The sequence below is a fragment of the Osmerus eperlanus genome, chromosome 26, assembly GCF_963692335.1.
Source record: "Osmerus eperlanus chromosome 26, fOsmEpe2.1, whole genome shotgun sequence".
NCBI lineage: Eukaryota > Metazoa > Chordata > Actinopteri > Osmeriformes > Osmeridae > Osmerus > Osmerus eperlanus.
Genome location: NC_085043.1, coordinates 7,462,597 through 7,478,877, shown reverse-complemented (window position 1 = coordinate 7,478,877; position 16,281 = coordinate 7,462,597). Strand labels below are relative to the sequence as shown.

The following is a 16,281-nucleotide window of genomic DNA, read 5'->3' as shown; positions in this document are numbered from 1 at the left end:
CAAAGCGATGCGTCCCTGGAGGTCGGTGAAGACCAGCCGCTGCTTCTTGGGCGCCGTGTTGCGGTCTTTGTGCTGATCCTGCTCCTTGCGCTTGCAGGCTTGGGGGGGAGGGGGGTGGTAGAGGGGGGGCGGGGTCGGGGGGGCAGAGAGGGGAAAAGAGATACACGGCAAGGTAAATACACAAATGTGATGTGTGTGTGTGTGTGTGTGTGTGTGAGGGTCGGGAGAGGTGGATACATCATAAGATGAGACGGAGACAATGAGATGTGTGAGAGAGCGAGAGCGTGTGTGTGTGTGTGTGTGTGTATGGTTGTGTGTGTGTGTGGGATGTGAGTGTGTGTGTAGGCGTGTGTGTATGTGGATGGTGCTGTGTGTGTGTGATATGTCTTCATGTGTTTGTGTATGGTGCAGCGTGTGTGTGATATGTGTTTGCATGTGTGTGAGTGTGCATGGTGTTGTGTATATGTATGTGTACATGTGTATAATGTTGTGTGTGTGCGTATGTGTGGTGTTGTGTGTGAGTGAGTGTGTGCTGGGGTCCCCAGTGGGGGTATTCCTTCCAGCCTGCAGAGAGCAGACAGCAGCAGCCTGGGGTGCGTGTGTGTGTGTGTGTGTGTGTGTGTTGTGTGTGTGTGTGTGTGTGTGTGAGAGAGAGAGAGAGAGAGAGAGAGAGAGAGAGAGAGAGAGAGAGAGAGAGAGAGAGAGAGAGAGAGAGAGAGAGAGAGAGAGAGAGAGAGAGAGAGAGAGAGAGAGAGCTGCACACTGGCTGTTTGATCCAATATTAATGCTGTTTGAGAAACTGAGAGAGAAGGGGGGACGTTTACACAAAGTGAACGTGTGAGTGTGTGCGAGTGTTTGCGTGTGAGTAAGAGACAAAAGCATGGACGTGAGAGACAGAGATACAGAATCTAAAAGACGAAACAGAGAGAGACGGAGAGAAGGGAAGAGAGAATGAGGAAGAGAAAGAAAGAGAGAGATTTCTAAAAGTCATCACAGAAGAGACAGAAAGAGATCTCTACAGGGATGGAGGTCAGGAGCCCCTCCAGCAGGATTGCAGTCTGCTACTTCAAACACAACCCACTAGAGTCCTAAACACACACATACACACACAAATATACACTGACACAATAAGGGTATTTATAGCCATCTTCCTCCATCATTGTTGCCGTGGCCACAGACTTCTAGAAGTTCACACACCCACATTAAAATGCACACACACACACACACGGTTTACTTTGCAGCATGTACAATCTGAGTGCTGGATTCACAAGGAAGTTGGATCACCACCATCATCATCATGATTACCATCACCACCACCATCCTCTTCCTCATCACCATCATCACCATCATCCTCATCACCATCATCATCACCATCATCATCATCATCATCACCATCATCATCATCATCATCATCACCATCATCATCATCATCATCATCATCATCATCATCACCATCATCACTATCACCATCATCACCATCATCATCACCATCATCACCATCATCACCATCACCATCATCATCATCACCATCATCATCATCATCATCATCACCATCATCACCATCATCACCATCATCACCATCATCATCACCATCATCACCATCATCACCATCATCATCTCCTCTCACACTTATCCTTCTGCCTCTCCATGGTCTCCCTACACTGCAGATCTTCTTGTTATATTCCTCCTTCATTAATTCAGGGTTTGCCCTGTTGAGACCCGAGCCTCTTCCACAAAGATGACCTTTGAACTCCAGCCAGATATTACAGAACCAGAATAGACCAAAAACATGCTCTCCAACAGTATTCAGATAAACGCAATATGGACAAACATTGGACAGTATCATGGGAAACAACTATTTGATTCCCTGACATTTTCCTTCTGAAAATGCAGGTTGATTCGCATTAAATATTCCGCTTAATGAATAGGCCTACATGTGTTTGTGTGATATCTGTGTGTCTCTAACAGCGTCATTGCAAGATCCATCGTGTTCATATCTCTTTTCAACACTACAGTACAGCTGCACACACGCACGCACACACACACACACACACACAGGCATGTACACATACAAACACACACACATGTACAGTAGTAACACATACACCCACAGAGTCAAACATACACACATGCGCACAAACATATTGTTTATCTGTGCACTAGCAGAGGCGAAGACGTGTCAAATGCGCATTCAATCGCATCAACTGCGGCCAACGTTACTGTTTCCAAAAAGCTCAACTTTAGGGGCAGTACGGATGAGTTTGGCCAATCAGTCCACAGGTGTTTCGAAAAAGAATTTCCCCGGGGTACAGAGTTGGCCCCTCATGTTCCACTCAACATTCCACAATATCAAGCGCAATGAGCGACGATTTCTTGATGTCACGAGTACCCTCTGCAAACAGCTCTGTAAAAATATCCCACAGGAGGCCTATTTACCGGTGAGGATGTTAAATATACCCGTGTACATTCCGCTCGCTTACACGTGCAGGAGAGTGTGTGTGTGTGTTTGCATGTGTGTTTGTTTGTTTGTGTGTGTGCGTTCACTTCTGAAAGCCTTGATTTACCTCATCAATAAAATAATCTTAAATGCCGAACAGAAATACAGTAAAGAGGGTTTTAATTTGCTTTTAAAAACCTCCAGTCAATAACCACCCACAGCTAACTGCGACCTACTATCGCTTCATTGTGCAGGCTGTACTCCGGTTCCCAGGTAAGCTCCGAGAGAGTCCCGGTGTTTTACCGTCAGCTCTACGGTAGGTGTCACTCTCGCTGTGGCCTCAGTGCTCGGCGCCACCGCGCGCTACCTTGCTACAGGCGCTGGATTTAGTAATCGATACGGATCGATCGTTGAGGAAGGGGCCCCTGATTACTGAACCAAGCGCGGCGTAGAAAAGAAGAAATCGATTACTCCAGCTTTTAGAGCCACTGTAGGCAAGCACAGCGCGGAGAGACTAAGAAAACCACTCTCACACAAAGAGCATGCCGCACCATGCCCCATAATAGAAATGTATTTTTGGGGTTCGCCTATTTATTTGGCTCCCGTCAGAAGCGTCTGCCTCTCCCGCGCCCCGCTGCGCACAGACTGCCGGGTGTTACCTTCAAAGCTCTGCTCTTTGTGTTTCAGTCATGTTACAATGTTAACAGGGTTTTCAATGAGACAGTGGGTCGTACCGGTCTTAGCTAGGCTGCTTCACTCTCCTTCATTGAACTCTTTTCATTCTCCATTTTTAGCACGTTTGTTTCGTGTTTGGCATCGACGGAGAACAGAAATTAAACTGGGCTACTGTAATCACAACAGTTACTTTAAATCAATTTATCAGGATTGCTGTGTGGTGATATAGTCTAACTGTAACAATGCTTTGTTAATGCATCGCTGGACGTACAGAAATATTTGTAAGATAGATAGGAATGCTTATACGATATATAGGCTATCAGTAACGTGTAGCCTATGCGTTTATTAAATCCAAATGTGAACTATAACTTGGATAATTTTCTCATTACATTAATATTCGTAGCATTACAACACGCCTAGAGAGGTGACGAGAAGGCTTCGGGTGTTCAATATGGGTCGATAGGTTCGTGAATAATTCGTGTGTGAAATTCAGTTCGTCCAATTAAGTATGCCTCGGAGGGTGTGTGTGTGTGTGTGTGTGTGTGTGTGTGTGTGTGTGTGTGTGTGTGTGTGTGTGTGTGTGTGTGTGTGTGTGTGTGTGTGTGTGTAGGAGAGAGAGAGAGTGGGTGAATCTGGAAAGTGTTGTAGGGTTGTCATTCTGAGTGAGAAAGGGAGTGGGGGGTCATGAGAAGGGGGAAAGGTATGAGGTAGGTAGGCCTATATAGACACACACACATAATGCGGGTTACCAAACCAACATGGCAGAACCACATAGAATACAACGTTGACCTAATTGATTTCAGCACGTCATGTAGCCTTTTTTTCATTAATCATTGATTTGGGTTAAGGTGACTGGCATAAGGAAGTTTATTTAAATCCGTTTTTATCAGGGTATTCTTGAGGTCTTGGTGATGGATCATCAGAAGTTCTGATATAAAAACAATTACAAATACATCCATATAGCACTGGGCCTACAAATAAAATAAAAATATTAAGAACATTTAATGATTAACTAGAATTTAAAGACAAAAGGGAGCAGCATAAACTCAGGGCCGTAAACCATGACGAACGTGGTTGCCAATTTTCAGGAGAATGGTGTAGTGCTTCAGACAATTTAACACTGCAATTTATTTATTATCATAACATCGTGACGGATTTGATGACTTATTTATTTACTTTAGGCCTCATCATTTCAAAATGATATTTTCGCCTAGGGCTGCGTGTCGAACATCCAGCTAGATCGTGTGTGAATAGTGTTGGCCCTAACGACTGATTTAATTAATCTGGCAATAAACAGCTTAGTTGGCTGCGGTTCAGGTCCGTTTTAAAGCATTACAGCCACCTTACAGTTCCCTGGCGACCGCCCCCCCGCCGAACCACCTCGGGCGCCTTCCTTCAGCACCTTTCAGACAGAGCCAGTTGGCAAGGGGCTGTATTTCTGCCCCCCCCACACACACACACACACACACACCACCTCCACCCCCATCTCCCGCAGGCCACTGGACCATACCTCCATTCCCCAGTAGAATACAGCCTCTGATGGTGGCGGCGGTGTTTCCACGTTTCCGTTCTTTTGAAAGCCGCTGTGGATTTGATATGCTTGTTAGTTTGTTTCAGCCTGCATCGTGTTCCACAAAGATTGATAGCGTGAGCATCGACAAACCGTACTTTAAACGTCACGTTTGACTCCGTTTAGACCGTTTAGTGCCAAGATTGCTCCCAAACACCCCTCCTCCCTCTATCTCACTCTCTTTAAGCTCTCTAAGCTCAATATCGCTTAATGAAATGTGAGAGAATTAGTGTTAATATACTGATAACCTTATACTTCTCTGGTTGTTTGCTACAATCGAGCTCCAAGGCATTCCACACTTCTCCAACAAGTCTCGTTGTCTCCAGGCAGCCGCTGTCAGCCTGGCAGAGATCCGCTGGGCGTTTTTTCTCGCACGTGCGTGTGTCACAACCGCACACACGCACGTTATATCACGCTTGTAGAATTAAAAGCTCGTTTTGTGAACGCTAGTTAAACCTGATCAATCACCGTTGACTAGAACCTGAACGCCTTTCATGCACGACTTACGCATACAGATGGCCTATCCAGCCTAGTGATTTGTTTTAGTGGATATCTATTCTCAAGTTGCCTATCTTATAGCCTATAATATATATATTTTCGTTTTTTATATGCATGCATGGGATAATAGAAGGCATTGGTGTCGCTATCTTCGAATGAACACATGCAGCACAGTATGTGCGATGTAACAGGCCTACAGTAGGCTAATGCTAGTTTAATAACAGATACATCGGAAGAACAATCCGGATTGATCGTTTACCTGTTTCAGAAATTATCCTTTAATTTTTTTGTTAATTCAACCTAGTGTAGGCCCATGTTTGGAATAGGCTATGCGTTATTAGTTTATCAGTTGAGAGTGTCTTTTTCTGAATTTGCTTATCAAATATAGATACATCACACTTTGGATGAAATAATCAAACAAGTTTATAAATAAGTATGAATAATAAATATGTTAGCGTGTTAAGCAGTCTGTGCGGCAGTCAGGTGTGCGTGCGGTCTGTGTGGGAGGGAGGGGGGGCGAGGGGTAGGCTATATGGAGGGGGTCGATAATCAACCGCACCGAGCAGCCAACCGGTCTGCCCGGGATCGATTGCTCGCATGGGTCGGATCCAGAAAGAGGTGTGGTGCGACTCTCCCCCACCGAGGACCGGCCGCTGAGGGCGAGCTACAGTCACTATGTCAACAGCACAGACCGAGTCTCGGCCTGGGCGCAGAACCACACTAATGTGGGTGATATTGTAGGAACCACTTTCAAACAAGTTGCTGGTTTAGCCTTTTGTTGTGTGATGAACAAGGCTTGGTTCAACAAGGTTTATAGATTAGCCTTTACAGCCTATTACATATTTTAGAGGGTATAAAGTCTTTTCAGATGCTACATTCCTACGAGTTAGCCTATGTTTATTATTGGGCAAAATTATAGGCTAGGCTATTTATGAATTGATTAATTCATTGTTTTTGTGTAATTTGTTCTGGGCTATAGGATCCTACACGCAACAAGTCATCCGCTTGACATTAACACTTAGCCAAAAGTAAATAGAGAAATAACAAATAGGGAGTCAGGTGGCTGAGCGGTTAGGGAATCGGGCTAGTAATCTGAAGGTTGCCAGTTCGATTCCCGGCCATGTCAAATGACGTTGTGTCCTTGGGCAAGGCACTTCACCCTACTTGCCTCAGGGGGAATGTCCCTGTACTTACTGTAAGTCGCTCTGGATAAGAGCGTCTGCTAAATGACTAAATGTAAATGTAAATAGCCTAAATATGGTCTTCAAGATATTTTCCAGACATGCCGTGAGGTCCTCACACTTAGTTACCTGGGTGGAAAATGCATTGTGAAAGCCAGCTATAACAGTCCCATTAGCCGATTTGATCGATACTTCAAAATGCGAAATGAAGGCAGTGTCATGTCTATTTAGAGCTGTTAGCTAATATGACTGACCTTTGGAGATGGTGGCCACCGCAGGCTTGCGGAAGACCTCGGCCAGTGTAAACATGCTTTAAACATGGCCGACCCACACTCGCATACCAACACTGATGGGATCAGGGCTTGGAAGACTCGGAGGCATAATGCTGTCTTTGTAACGCAGTATCGAACAAGTATAATTCTCTGCCAGGTCGGTCAAACCATGATATTATTTAGCTTTTTCACGAACGGTTCTTTTTTCTCCATGGTGATTTATGGGATGCGTGAACATTTTATCAGCGGGACAGGCCGCTAATAGTCTCAAAGGTTGATTTTGATGGATTTGTCAACTGAAAAAGAGCATGCAAATGAAAACTTCGATAGGGATAAATATTATTTGTCCTAAAAAGACTCTGTGCAAAAAAAGAAATCAATTTTATAACACCACAATAATGTGTCCTATGCTGTACCACGTGGATTTTGTTTATAAAAAAATAAAATTGCCAATGAAACAAAATAGCCTACAATAATTAGACTACAACTTAAATTATTTGTATTGTTATTTTTTGTTTAATTATTATTTGATTATTATTATTGTAGTATAACACAATGCACATTTATAAGCGGACTACTGCTTTTGTAGATTTCTTGTTGTGTGACAGACTTTTTACAGACAGCTTTGCGTGTGTAGTGTTACGTTGCGTGTAGTGTAAAGTTTTTGGCTTGTTTGGGTGTGTAGATTGTGTGTGTGAAACCTACAAGTGTATCATTAACAGTTAGTCAACACTATAAACTGAGTGGCTTTGATGGTGTAAAAAGTTACTTAGTTCATCCATATCAGCATGCATTGTCTGTGAGTGTGTGTGTGTGTGTGTGTGTGTGTGTGTGTGTGTGTGTGTGTGTGTGTGTGTGTGTGTGTGTGTGTGTGTGTGTGTGTGTGTGTGTGTGTGTGTGAGTGAGTGAGTGAGTGAGTGAGTGAGTGAGTGAGTGAGTGAGTGAGTGTGTGAGTGAGTGAGTGAGTGTGTGTGTGTATGTGTGTGTGTGTGTGTGTGAGTGAGTGAGTGTTTGTGTGTGCGTGCTGTTGCTTGAGATAAAGGGAGAGAAGACCACACCCTGACGTCACTGACAATCACGTAGCCTTTATGTAGCGTGTTGGGCCTATAAACTCACAAACACACACGATGTAAATATACACACAAAACGCATACCTAGAAATATTACCTGTCTAACTATTCCTATTTGCAATTTGCAAACTACCTTAGAATTATGCAGTGTAAGGTAATATAGGCAAACTCGGGTAGCTAGTAGTAAATTAATTACTTAGAAATGTCAGTTCAGCGCGTGGGCCTAGATCTATTATAAAACGAGTGGAGCTAAATTAAACATCAATTCAAATTCTTCTGTTAGTTTAGGCCTACTCCGTTTAGCATACGATAGGCCCATATCATCGATTAATTCATCAATTGATTTCACGGTCGTTTTGTTCCTTTGTTGATTTGTGTGGGTTTGCCCAACTGGAGTTTCGGGTTGCATCTGCGGGCACGGTGCTCTTGTGTGTAACATGCGGTAGTGCCGTAAGTGGTCCCGGTAAGGCCCTGTCGCGTGGTGTGTTGAGAGGAAGCATTGAAAATGTGTCACTCAAATGATTATGCTTCCCATGAATGCAGGTATAGCCCAATACATTTTTTATATAGGCCTATATACTGTACAGATATATATTGTCAAATGCGGGCAAATATGTTATCTGTTTTACGAGAACAAATCGATGATAACCAACCAATTTGACATATTTCTAAACCATGTTCGATTTCATTAGATGTTTCAGTACAACACAAATACAGTATGTAGGCTACAGTTTGGCATGGCCTTTGTTCGTTTCGTTTCCCTTATGTCTTCGGTTAGAAAAAAACATTGTTTGATTCTCGTTTGACAGTTTATCAAAGACAACTAGTGCTTTCTGTTGGGTTTTGACTGTAATCTAGGCATAGGCTGCCTGGCAAATATATCTCTAAAATATAGGCCTATAGGTATTCCCTCTTTAAATAATCAATAATATTTGATCTGATAAGGCACTATTCTTATTTCTGTTTTAGTGACCTTTTTCTTTCTAAATTGTAAGCACGAGTTCTACCTTGTTCGTAAGCACGCGCCTCGGACAGGGCATTAAACGGGCCATTATCAGGCCTCCAGTAAGCGATAGCCTGTCATTGTGTCAGATAAGCGGCTACGGGTAGCAAGGAGAGTCAATCGGCACATCAACACCGGTGGAACGGTTATTTATATACCATGGTCCTGGTTAAAGCACTCAGGCCAGGACAAGCGCAATCATGAATAGCTCGGCAGATGACGCAGAATAGACGTTTGAATATTCTAGTCATGTCAACCTTCCGCTATTGTCACCTCGAGCTATCTTTGACTCTACACGAGGAGTAAACATGTTTCTGTTCGAAGCGCCTCGTTTTCCTTTTAATGGAATTCATGCAGTGATTTATTCAAAAAAAGTGATGATCCCAAAGCTGAGATTGTTTCACAACAAGCGGAGGCACCACTCATGACCACTCTCGGCAAAAGGGTTACACTTTGTTTAAAGCAAATTGACCAGGAGAGTGATAAACTTGTCATGGCGACAAGTTTGTTTCCCAGAGAGATAAACGTTCGTGTAATTTAATTTATAGAAAAAAACTGTTCTGTTTACAGTAGCCCGCATTCAAACTGTTTTGTTTCGCCCGGAGTGAAAAGCATCAACATGTGATGGACGAGACCTCTCGTCCCGCCGGGATCAGAGTTGCAACACGTCCTGTGGAACGCGCGCGGGTGTCATCATCCTCGGTAACGATAATGATGACATTAGTGTCCTGTGGAACACTAAATTGGCATAAGGCTAGTTATATTTTCAGTTTGGTTTGTTTCTTCTCCTTCGAAATTGGTGACGCAATGCAATTTAACCCTTTGATACTAGCCTCATGCACACCGTTCAGTCTCCTAGCAATTTGATTTAAAGGTCATTCTCTCCTATCGATCCGGTTTGGCGAGGGGGCGACGCTGGAGCGGCGGGATGGATCATCTAGAATAGAATAGACGGCGTTCCAGACTGTACACAAGCACGCAAAGACCTCTGCTGCATTTATAATTGCGACGTGTGTGTAGGCTATTTGTTTGTGCGCGTGTGTTGGCCCCCACACGTTGTGATCGGAAAGGGTTGATGAGAGAGAAACAAAAGCGGGCTAGGACCTCGCAGCAGTCCGCTCTCGTAGGCTATTAATATTTCTAAATTTTTTAGACGAAGTGTCACGGGTTGACATAATTGTTTCTGCTTTCGAGAGTGGGGGCTGTACAGCAGACACGAGCTGCCGTTTAGCATTGCTGTTGTATGTAGGCTATGTTATGAAGGGTGGTCCGTTGATGGTGAGGAGGGGTGGTGGTGGTGGGGGAGGGGGGGTCTATATGAGGGGGAGGGGGATAGCGGGAGTACGGCTGCGTGGTGCAGCTCCAGCGATGGAAAGGAGAGACCGGGGAATGGAAATCAATACCGATTCAGAGCTCGCCAGATCGGCCTTAACAATGTATGGCGCAGACGCACTCTATATCCCGATCACATACATGCACGCACGAGGAAAAATACGGGAGGTTGGACACTGAGGTTGTGGGTGCTGCGCATACTCCATATAACTAGGCCTATATGAGATACACATTCCCAGATTTCAATTCCTTAAAACGAGAAGTAATCCCGCTACGTTGTGTAATCAAAACGGTGGATTAGATTCAAAGAAACAGGATATAGGTCGAACCTACTTTCATGACAGTGGAGCGAGGAGAATGAAGGAGAGTAAAAGAGAGAGAGAGAGAGAGAGAGAGAGAGAGAGAGAGAGAGAGAGAGAGAGAGAGAGAGAGAGAGAGAGAGAGAGAGAGAGAAAGAATGTGTGTGTGTAAGAGAGCGCGAGAGGGCGCACATGTGTTTTTGTGTTTTAATGGGTCTTACAGTAGCTACAAACATTGCTGTGTTTAAGAAAAGGCGCGGGCGAGACCACAGCTGCGAGGCTCTCCCCAGTTTTCTCTCGTCTATCAATTATTTAAGGGCGCATCGATCACCTCCCGGCCAGTATCAAGCAGGTTTATCATAAAAAATGTTTTCGGCGATCCTATAATAATTCAAAATATAGTACCACCACGTGCCAGTAACTATCACGAAGAATTTTCTTGAATTTAACAATTCATATTAAACTTTTGCACACAATACTTCATATTTTATTGTGAGCGAATTATTCAGTAGCCTATTATTCAGTTTCCCAAAATCTTAATTTATTATATAGACTGTTGATAAGTATGGCTGTAGAAGCTCAAATGGGCTAGGATTGACATTATCCTTAAATGTTTAGATTATTATTAGGCCTACATGTTTATAGGCCACTAGGTATTTTCCAAAGGAGCCAGACCAGATACTTCCAATGCACCTGCACGTGTGCTTGTTACTAATAAACTTGAAACGTCATGTTGTTGTCGGTTACGCGTGGTGAGCTCGTGTTTGCGGTGGTGTTGCCTTCTCCTCTCGCCACTGGTCTCTCGGTATAGCACCGCGCGGCACGGGGCCTGTTCACCGCGGGCGTATTGTATAACGGAGAGCCTCGAGGGCATACAGACAGTTAGTTTACCGTCCAGTGTACAGAGGTGACATCATTAGAACACAGAGAGGAAGTAAGGTGAGAAAATAGTGGTCTCTCTTCTGATTGTCCTTTCCGTTTTCCCAGCTCCTCCCCCCTCCCTTCCTCTCTCCCCCGCCCTCCCCCATACACTGCCCGGGAACCCTATGGGAGAGTGCTGAGGCGGAATAATTGATAGATGCACTGGCTATCCTTATCGATCACTTCAATATTGACCCGACCAAATACATTGAGATGGAGTGTGGAATTCCACACACATGCAAAGACGAATTGTTTTCATCGTTAATGCAATCCGTGGCTCCTCTCTAGTGTCTCTCTATCGCTTGTAGCCTATTTCAGTTATTGTTCAAGATGTCAACTTGGGTTTGTTTACTCTAGTGGTTAGATTAAACATGGCTAAACTCTTACCAGATCTAATGATCTCTTCAAAGTCGTACAGTCTATTTTGACGCGTTCATTGGTCATCAGTGACCAATGATCATCAGTGAGACTATCACAGTTCCATACAACATAGTTTCGTTGTGACCTTTTTTTCAAGTCCTCTTCATCTGCTCGTTCCAAGGATGTAGTTCTCTGCACCGAATCCGAGAACGAGCGCGTAGGCCTACGGACAGGATGGTTAATTCATGGTCCTTTCGTTAACTCAATATTATATAAAGACGCTGCAATTCCTCAACATCATGTTATTTTTTTAAATATAAGCTAGCATGGAGACGGCCATGTGCCTTTATCAGACACTGAGGTTTTCGCATTAGCTAAGCAGTCCAGCGGCATTGATTTGTGAGACTGTGATGAATTTGGAATAGTAATTTGAATTTATTGATTGATGTGGGCGACCGAGTATTGCCAGCCTCCTTTCAAAATCCCAACCCCCACACTCCCACTTCCAGCCCCATGCGCACACCAGATAATGGATAATTTAAATGCTGTAAGTAAAATGTAGCTCCGGCCATCTACATAGACGTCATTTGTCATTTGGCCAAACTGCGTTGTGACTCGATCACAGGAGACCGCGCAAGGTGGCTCACACTATACCGCAGTGTTGTCAACAATTAAGGGGCGGAAACGCCGCTCTTTCACAAAAGACATGCGAAGGATTCAGGCCTATACATTAATAATTATAAACATGATCACAGCCACGCGCCATCACGGTTGCACCTGCCAAGGTGTACGATAAGACATCGTATACATGTATTTAATAAACTGATAGATGACTACTTCGATTGTTTCTTATCATGAAGAAAATAACACACACTCACACACACACACACACAGGGAGAACTATGTCCTTATTCTAAGTGCCTCATGTTCACTTAAGGAGCTTTCTTTATCAGGTGTGGGAGATATAAAACCTCGCGGCCCAATTACCTTTCAGTTAAGGAGACAATTGTGGAGTGTTTAAATCTTTATTTACCAGAACACCACTAAAAGCGTGGAAGAACAATTTACATGCCATTAAGTGCTTTTCAATAGCGCATTGACTGGAACTAAAATATGCCACTATATCTGCTTAATTGAACCGTCCGCTGAAATACGACGGCACGAGGACTGATTGACGTTAGGAACCGGAGGTCCGAGTGCAGTCCTTTACACACAGCGTCAATGAAAGCTCCCTCTCACTCTGGGTTTCAATTCCATGGCGTTCCGTCGCCTCTTTTACTCAAGTTAACGAGATTAACTGGTTCAGTTTTATTTTTGCAGCTTTGAGGCCTAGAATTTGAGTAAGAAAAAAAGATTGCTGCAGTATTGGCTGGTAGGAAACCAGAGTTTAAATCAATGACCTCTGTGTCACAATTAATACGTGTGAATGAAATAAAAATATAGATTTGTAAAATACAGATGCAGGTCATGATAGATTGACATTGACCGCTGACGCATCCTTCGACCTGAAGATCTGGACTTACATTTTAGCACTATAAGCGATGTAATAAAATATATTCGATAGCGTATTATCATGTTGTATTACCAGCCAGGATAATATAGATTGAACCAATACTGCTTTGTATTTTTCAATATACATTTTAAGCACATCATGACAGGCTATGGATAAATTCGCAATGTTTTGTTGTTATAGCATGATAGGGTTTACATTTTCATTTTAAGTCGGTTTGCCATTAATGCCTACGATTCTTTCCAAATCTTAGTCATCTATTGGATAATAAAGGATATTAAAATGTATATAGTCAACCACTTCAACAACACGATTACAACAAATCCCCATTGCGTCTTAAAGCCATGTGAGAAAGTGAAATAGTTTAGCTCTTAGTATTTCCAAATACAAGCTGAACGGTAGCCATTATTGCCCAAATACTAGAGAAAGACGCAGCTGTTTCTGGGGACGTCTTTCTGATCCATATTGATCATTTATCAGCGGGCTACTTTGAAAAGGGACGCCGGGACTCGAGCGATCGATCCGTGAGAGGTCACGCTCCTCTGACTCACTGGCTGGGCCCTCGCGCCTCACACCAGCCTTGTTTGCGCTTCACGAGCATGTGATGCAAGGCCCCAAGAGTACCAGATTCCTATGACAACCACACATTTGCAGTATAGGTATATAGGCCTGAAGTTATCACGTTATTTTCATCTAAACTAAGGGGACTATAGATTTCTCAGTGAAAACCAAAAATTCTGGTGGTTACGCAGTGTAACTGCTTTCTAGCCTGACTGCCTTTTATGTTATAGTTCGTTCTTCAGCTTTTATTTGAATATCAACTATAATTTCATTTGAAGACATTGTTAGTAGAGCATATAGGCAACACACCCAACCAAGTAACAACTATAAGCATGACAACTTTACACATATAGGCTGTTGACTCCTAAAGGTTGTGTAAGGAGATGTTGACTGTCTCGCCACATTGACTCAACATTGATTCCCCCCCCAACGCTCGCACAAACACACACACACAAACACACAAGTCTGCTAGCTGTAGCCTGGACACACCGCGCCTCTCACCTGCTAGTCTCAGCGCTGACATCCGCTGAAACTCGGGCTCTTGGAGCCACTTCCACATCCGCCGGAAGGTCTCCCTACCGGACTTGAGTTTACTCCATGGTTTCGGGTTCCGGAGCAGGTCCGAGAGCGTGCCCTGAGACCGGCAGAGGATTCGCTGGGCGAAGATGGCCTGGGGGATGCTGTAGCGCTTGAGCTCGGCCGTTATCCGTTGTGCTACCTCTTTGGTGTTGATCTCCTCCACCTGCCCCGACCCACCTCCCTGCCCGCCCCCCGCCGTCTGCCGCTCCCGGTCAGAGAGCATTGACCCGTTACCCTGAGCGTGCGGATGACTGTGGTGATGCATGCCGTTCAGAGTGGACATAATCCCGGCCCCGTGGCCTCCGAGACCGCGCGCCAGGTGCTCCTCGCTCCGGGACAGCATGGCAGCGTGGGACTCGAACCCTCCCGAGGACAGCATCTTGTCATTGGACAAGTGCGCGCTGTGCCCGTAGGCACCAAGACTCTGCTGGGAGTTGTGCAAAGATCCTAGGCTGTTGGACAGAGGAGACAGCGGTTGACCCATCCCTGACATGTCCTTGGGATAGTGGCCGTATAGGTTGCCCATGGACGCGAGGCTCCTGTCGTCCCGCATCAGAGCAAAGCTGCCGCTGACGTTACCGGCCGCAAGCCGCTGGTGTGCCGGGTGGTGGTGAGCGTGAGGATGAGGATGGTGGTGAAATTTATCAGAGACTGTGGATATGGGCGGCAGGTGCTGCAGCGGTGTGAGCGTGGTGTACGTACTGCTCAAGCTCATCCCGGAGTCGCAGGACATGGTCATGGCTGGGTGCAGGGGACCGGACAGCGCGTGGTCCGTGCGGTAGTCCCCTGCCCCTTCTAATATCGAGGCCATACTGGACACCATCGCTGACCGTCCGTGCAAGTTACGGTGCGACGAGGGCTGCCGCGCGTGCTGAGAGTTCATCAAGTCACTCTGATGAGAGTGAGATACGCCGTGCAGATTTCCAATGTTTTCCATTGTAAGTTCCATCGTTGAAAGAATCTTTCTGTCCACCTATCTGTCGCCCCTCTCTCACACACACGCACACACTCTCACTCCCGCGCTCTCGCTCTCCCTCGTTTTCCCTCTGTCTCCTTTCCAATAAATTCTGAACGATTTCAAAGCCCCATTGATTGTAGCTGCTCTCCGGTCAATCCAGCATGGTTTAAAGAGATCCGTTGCTTGCTGGAGAGCCGTGTGAGAAACCGCTGCTCGCGCCTGTTATTGTGCCTGTGTCTGCTCGTATTCCATTCGCCGTGGAGCACCTTGTACAATCGAAAGCCAGAGCAGAGCTCACAGCGTGTATGAAGACGTGCCCGCGCGTATGTAAAGATGTGACTGTGCCTGAGCATTTGCGCGCGCAACGGGCTCCGTGAGCTGCTGTAGTCTGGGTGGGTGGGGTGTGGAGGGGGGCAGCTGGGGTCTGTCTGACGTCACGAGCCGTCAATCAGGCCGAGGTTTGTTCATGTTGTAACTCACCCTCAAATTCCTCAAAAAGATTACATTAGACATTTAACCTGATAAGATACAGGTTGTACTATCTTGAACAAAACTGCAATCCCATGCTGTGTAACATTTACCTTGAGATATTGGGGTCCAGTGGATAAGAAGCTGGTTCTTTGGTTTCGCAGATAAAGCCGTCAGTGTGGGCGCCAGAACATGTGATTTCTGAAAGGTTAAATATTAATTGCATCCTTTCCATAGGCCTAACGATCTTCAACAAACCCAAGCAAATAAACACCCGTTGGCGTTTTCAAATAGCGAAAGGACCAGACAAAATGTGCTGCAATACCATGTTAAGTTCAGCAGCGTAATTGTTTGTATTCATTAGCTTGAACATAGGTTTAAAAAGTATCCTATTATGCTAATCTTGGACCAGTTGTTATCCTATTTGGAAACTTTAAACTAAAATAGCCTCATATTATGGTCAAAATATCTAATACATACACAGCCTAATTGTAACCATTGCGTAATGGGAACAACCTACCATATGAAATTCACGCGTGTTCGTTGTGTTTAGTTGAAGACTAATTTAGTGTTATAGGCCTTCACTG

At 44.8% G+C, this 16,281-nt stretch overlaps 1 protein-coding gene across 1 annotated transcript in view; it reads right to left on the bottom strand.

Annotated features, from left to right (window-relative positions):
• Positions 1–15,469, bottom strand: part of onecut3a (one cut homeobox 3a) — a 15,711-nt gene extending 242 nt beyond the window's left edge. Inside the window, exons 1-2 of the mRNA XM_062452248.1 lie at positions 14,191–15,469; positions 12–98 (exon numbers count right to left, since the gene is read on the bottom strand). Coding sequence (XP_062308232.1) covers positions 12–98; positions 14,191–15,217 — 1,114 coding nt within the window. The 5' untranslated portion in view covers positions 15,218–15,469. The remainder of the gene's footprint in view (positions 1–11; positions 99–14,190) is intronic.
• Between the last annotated feature and the right edge of the window lie 812 nt (positions 15,470–16,281).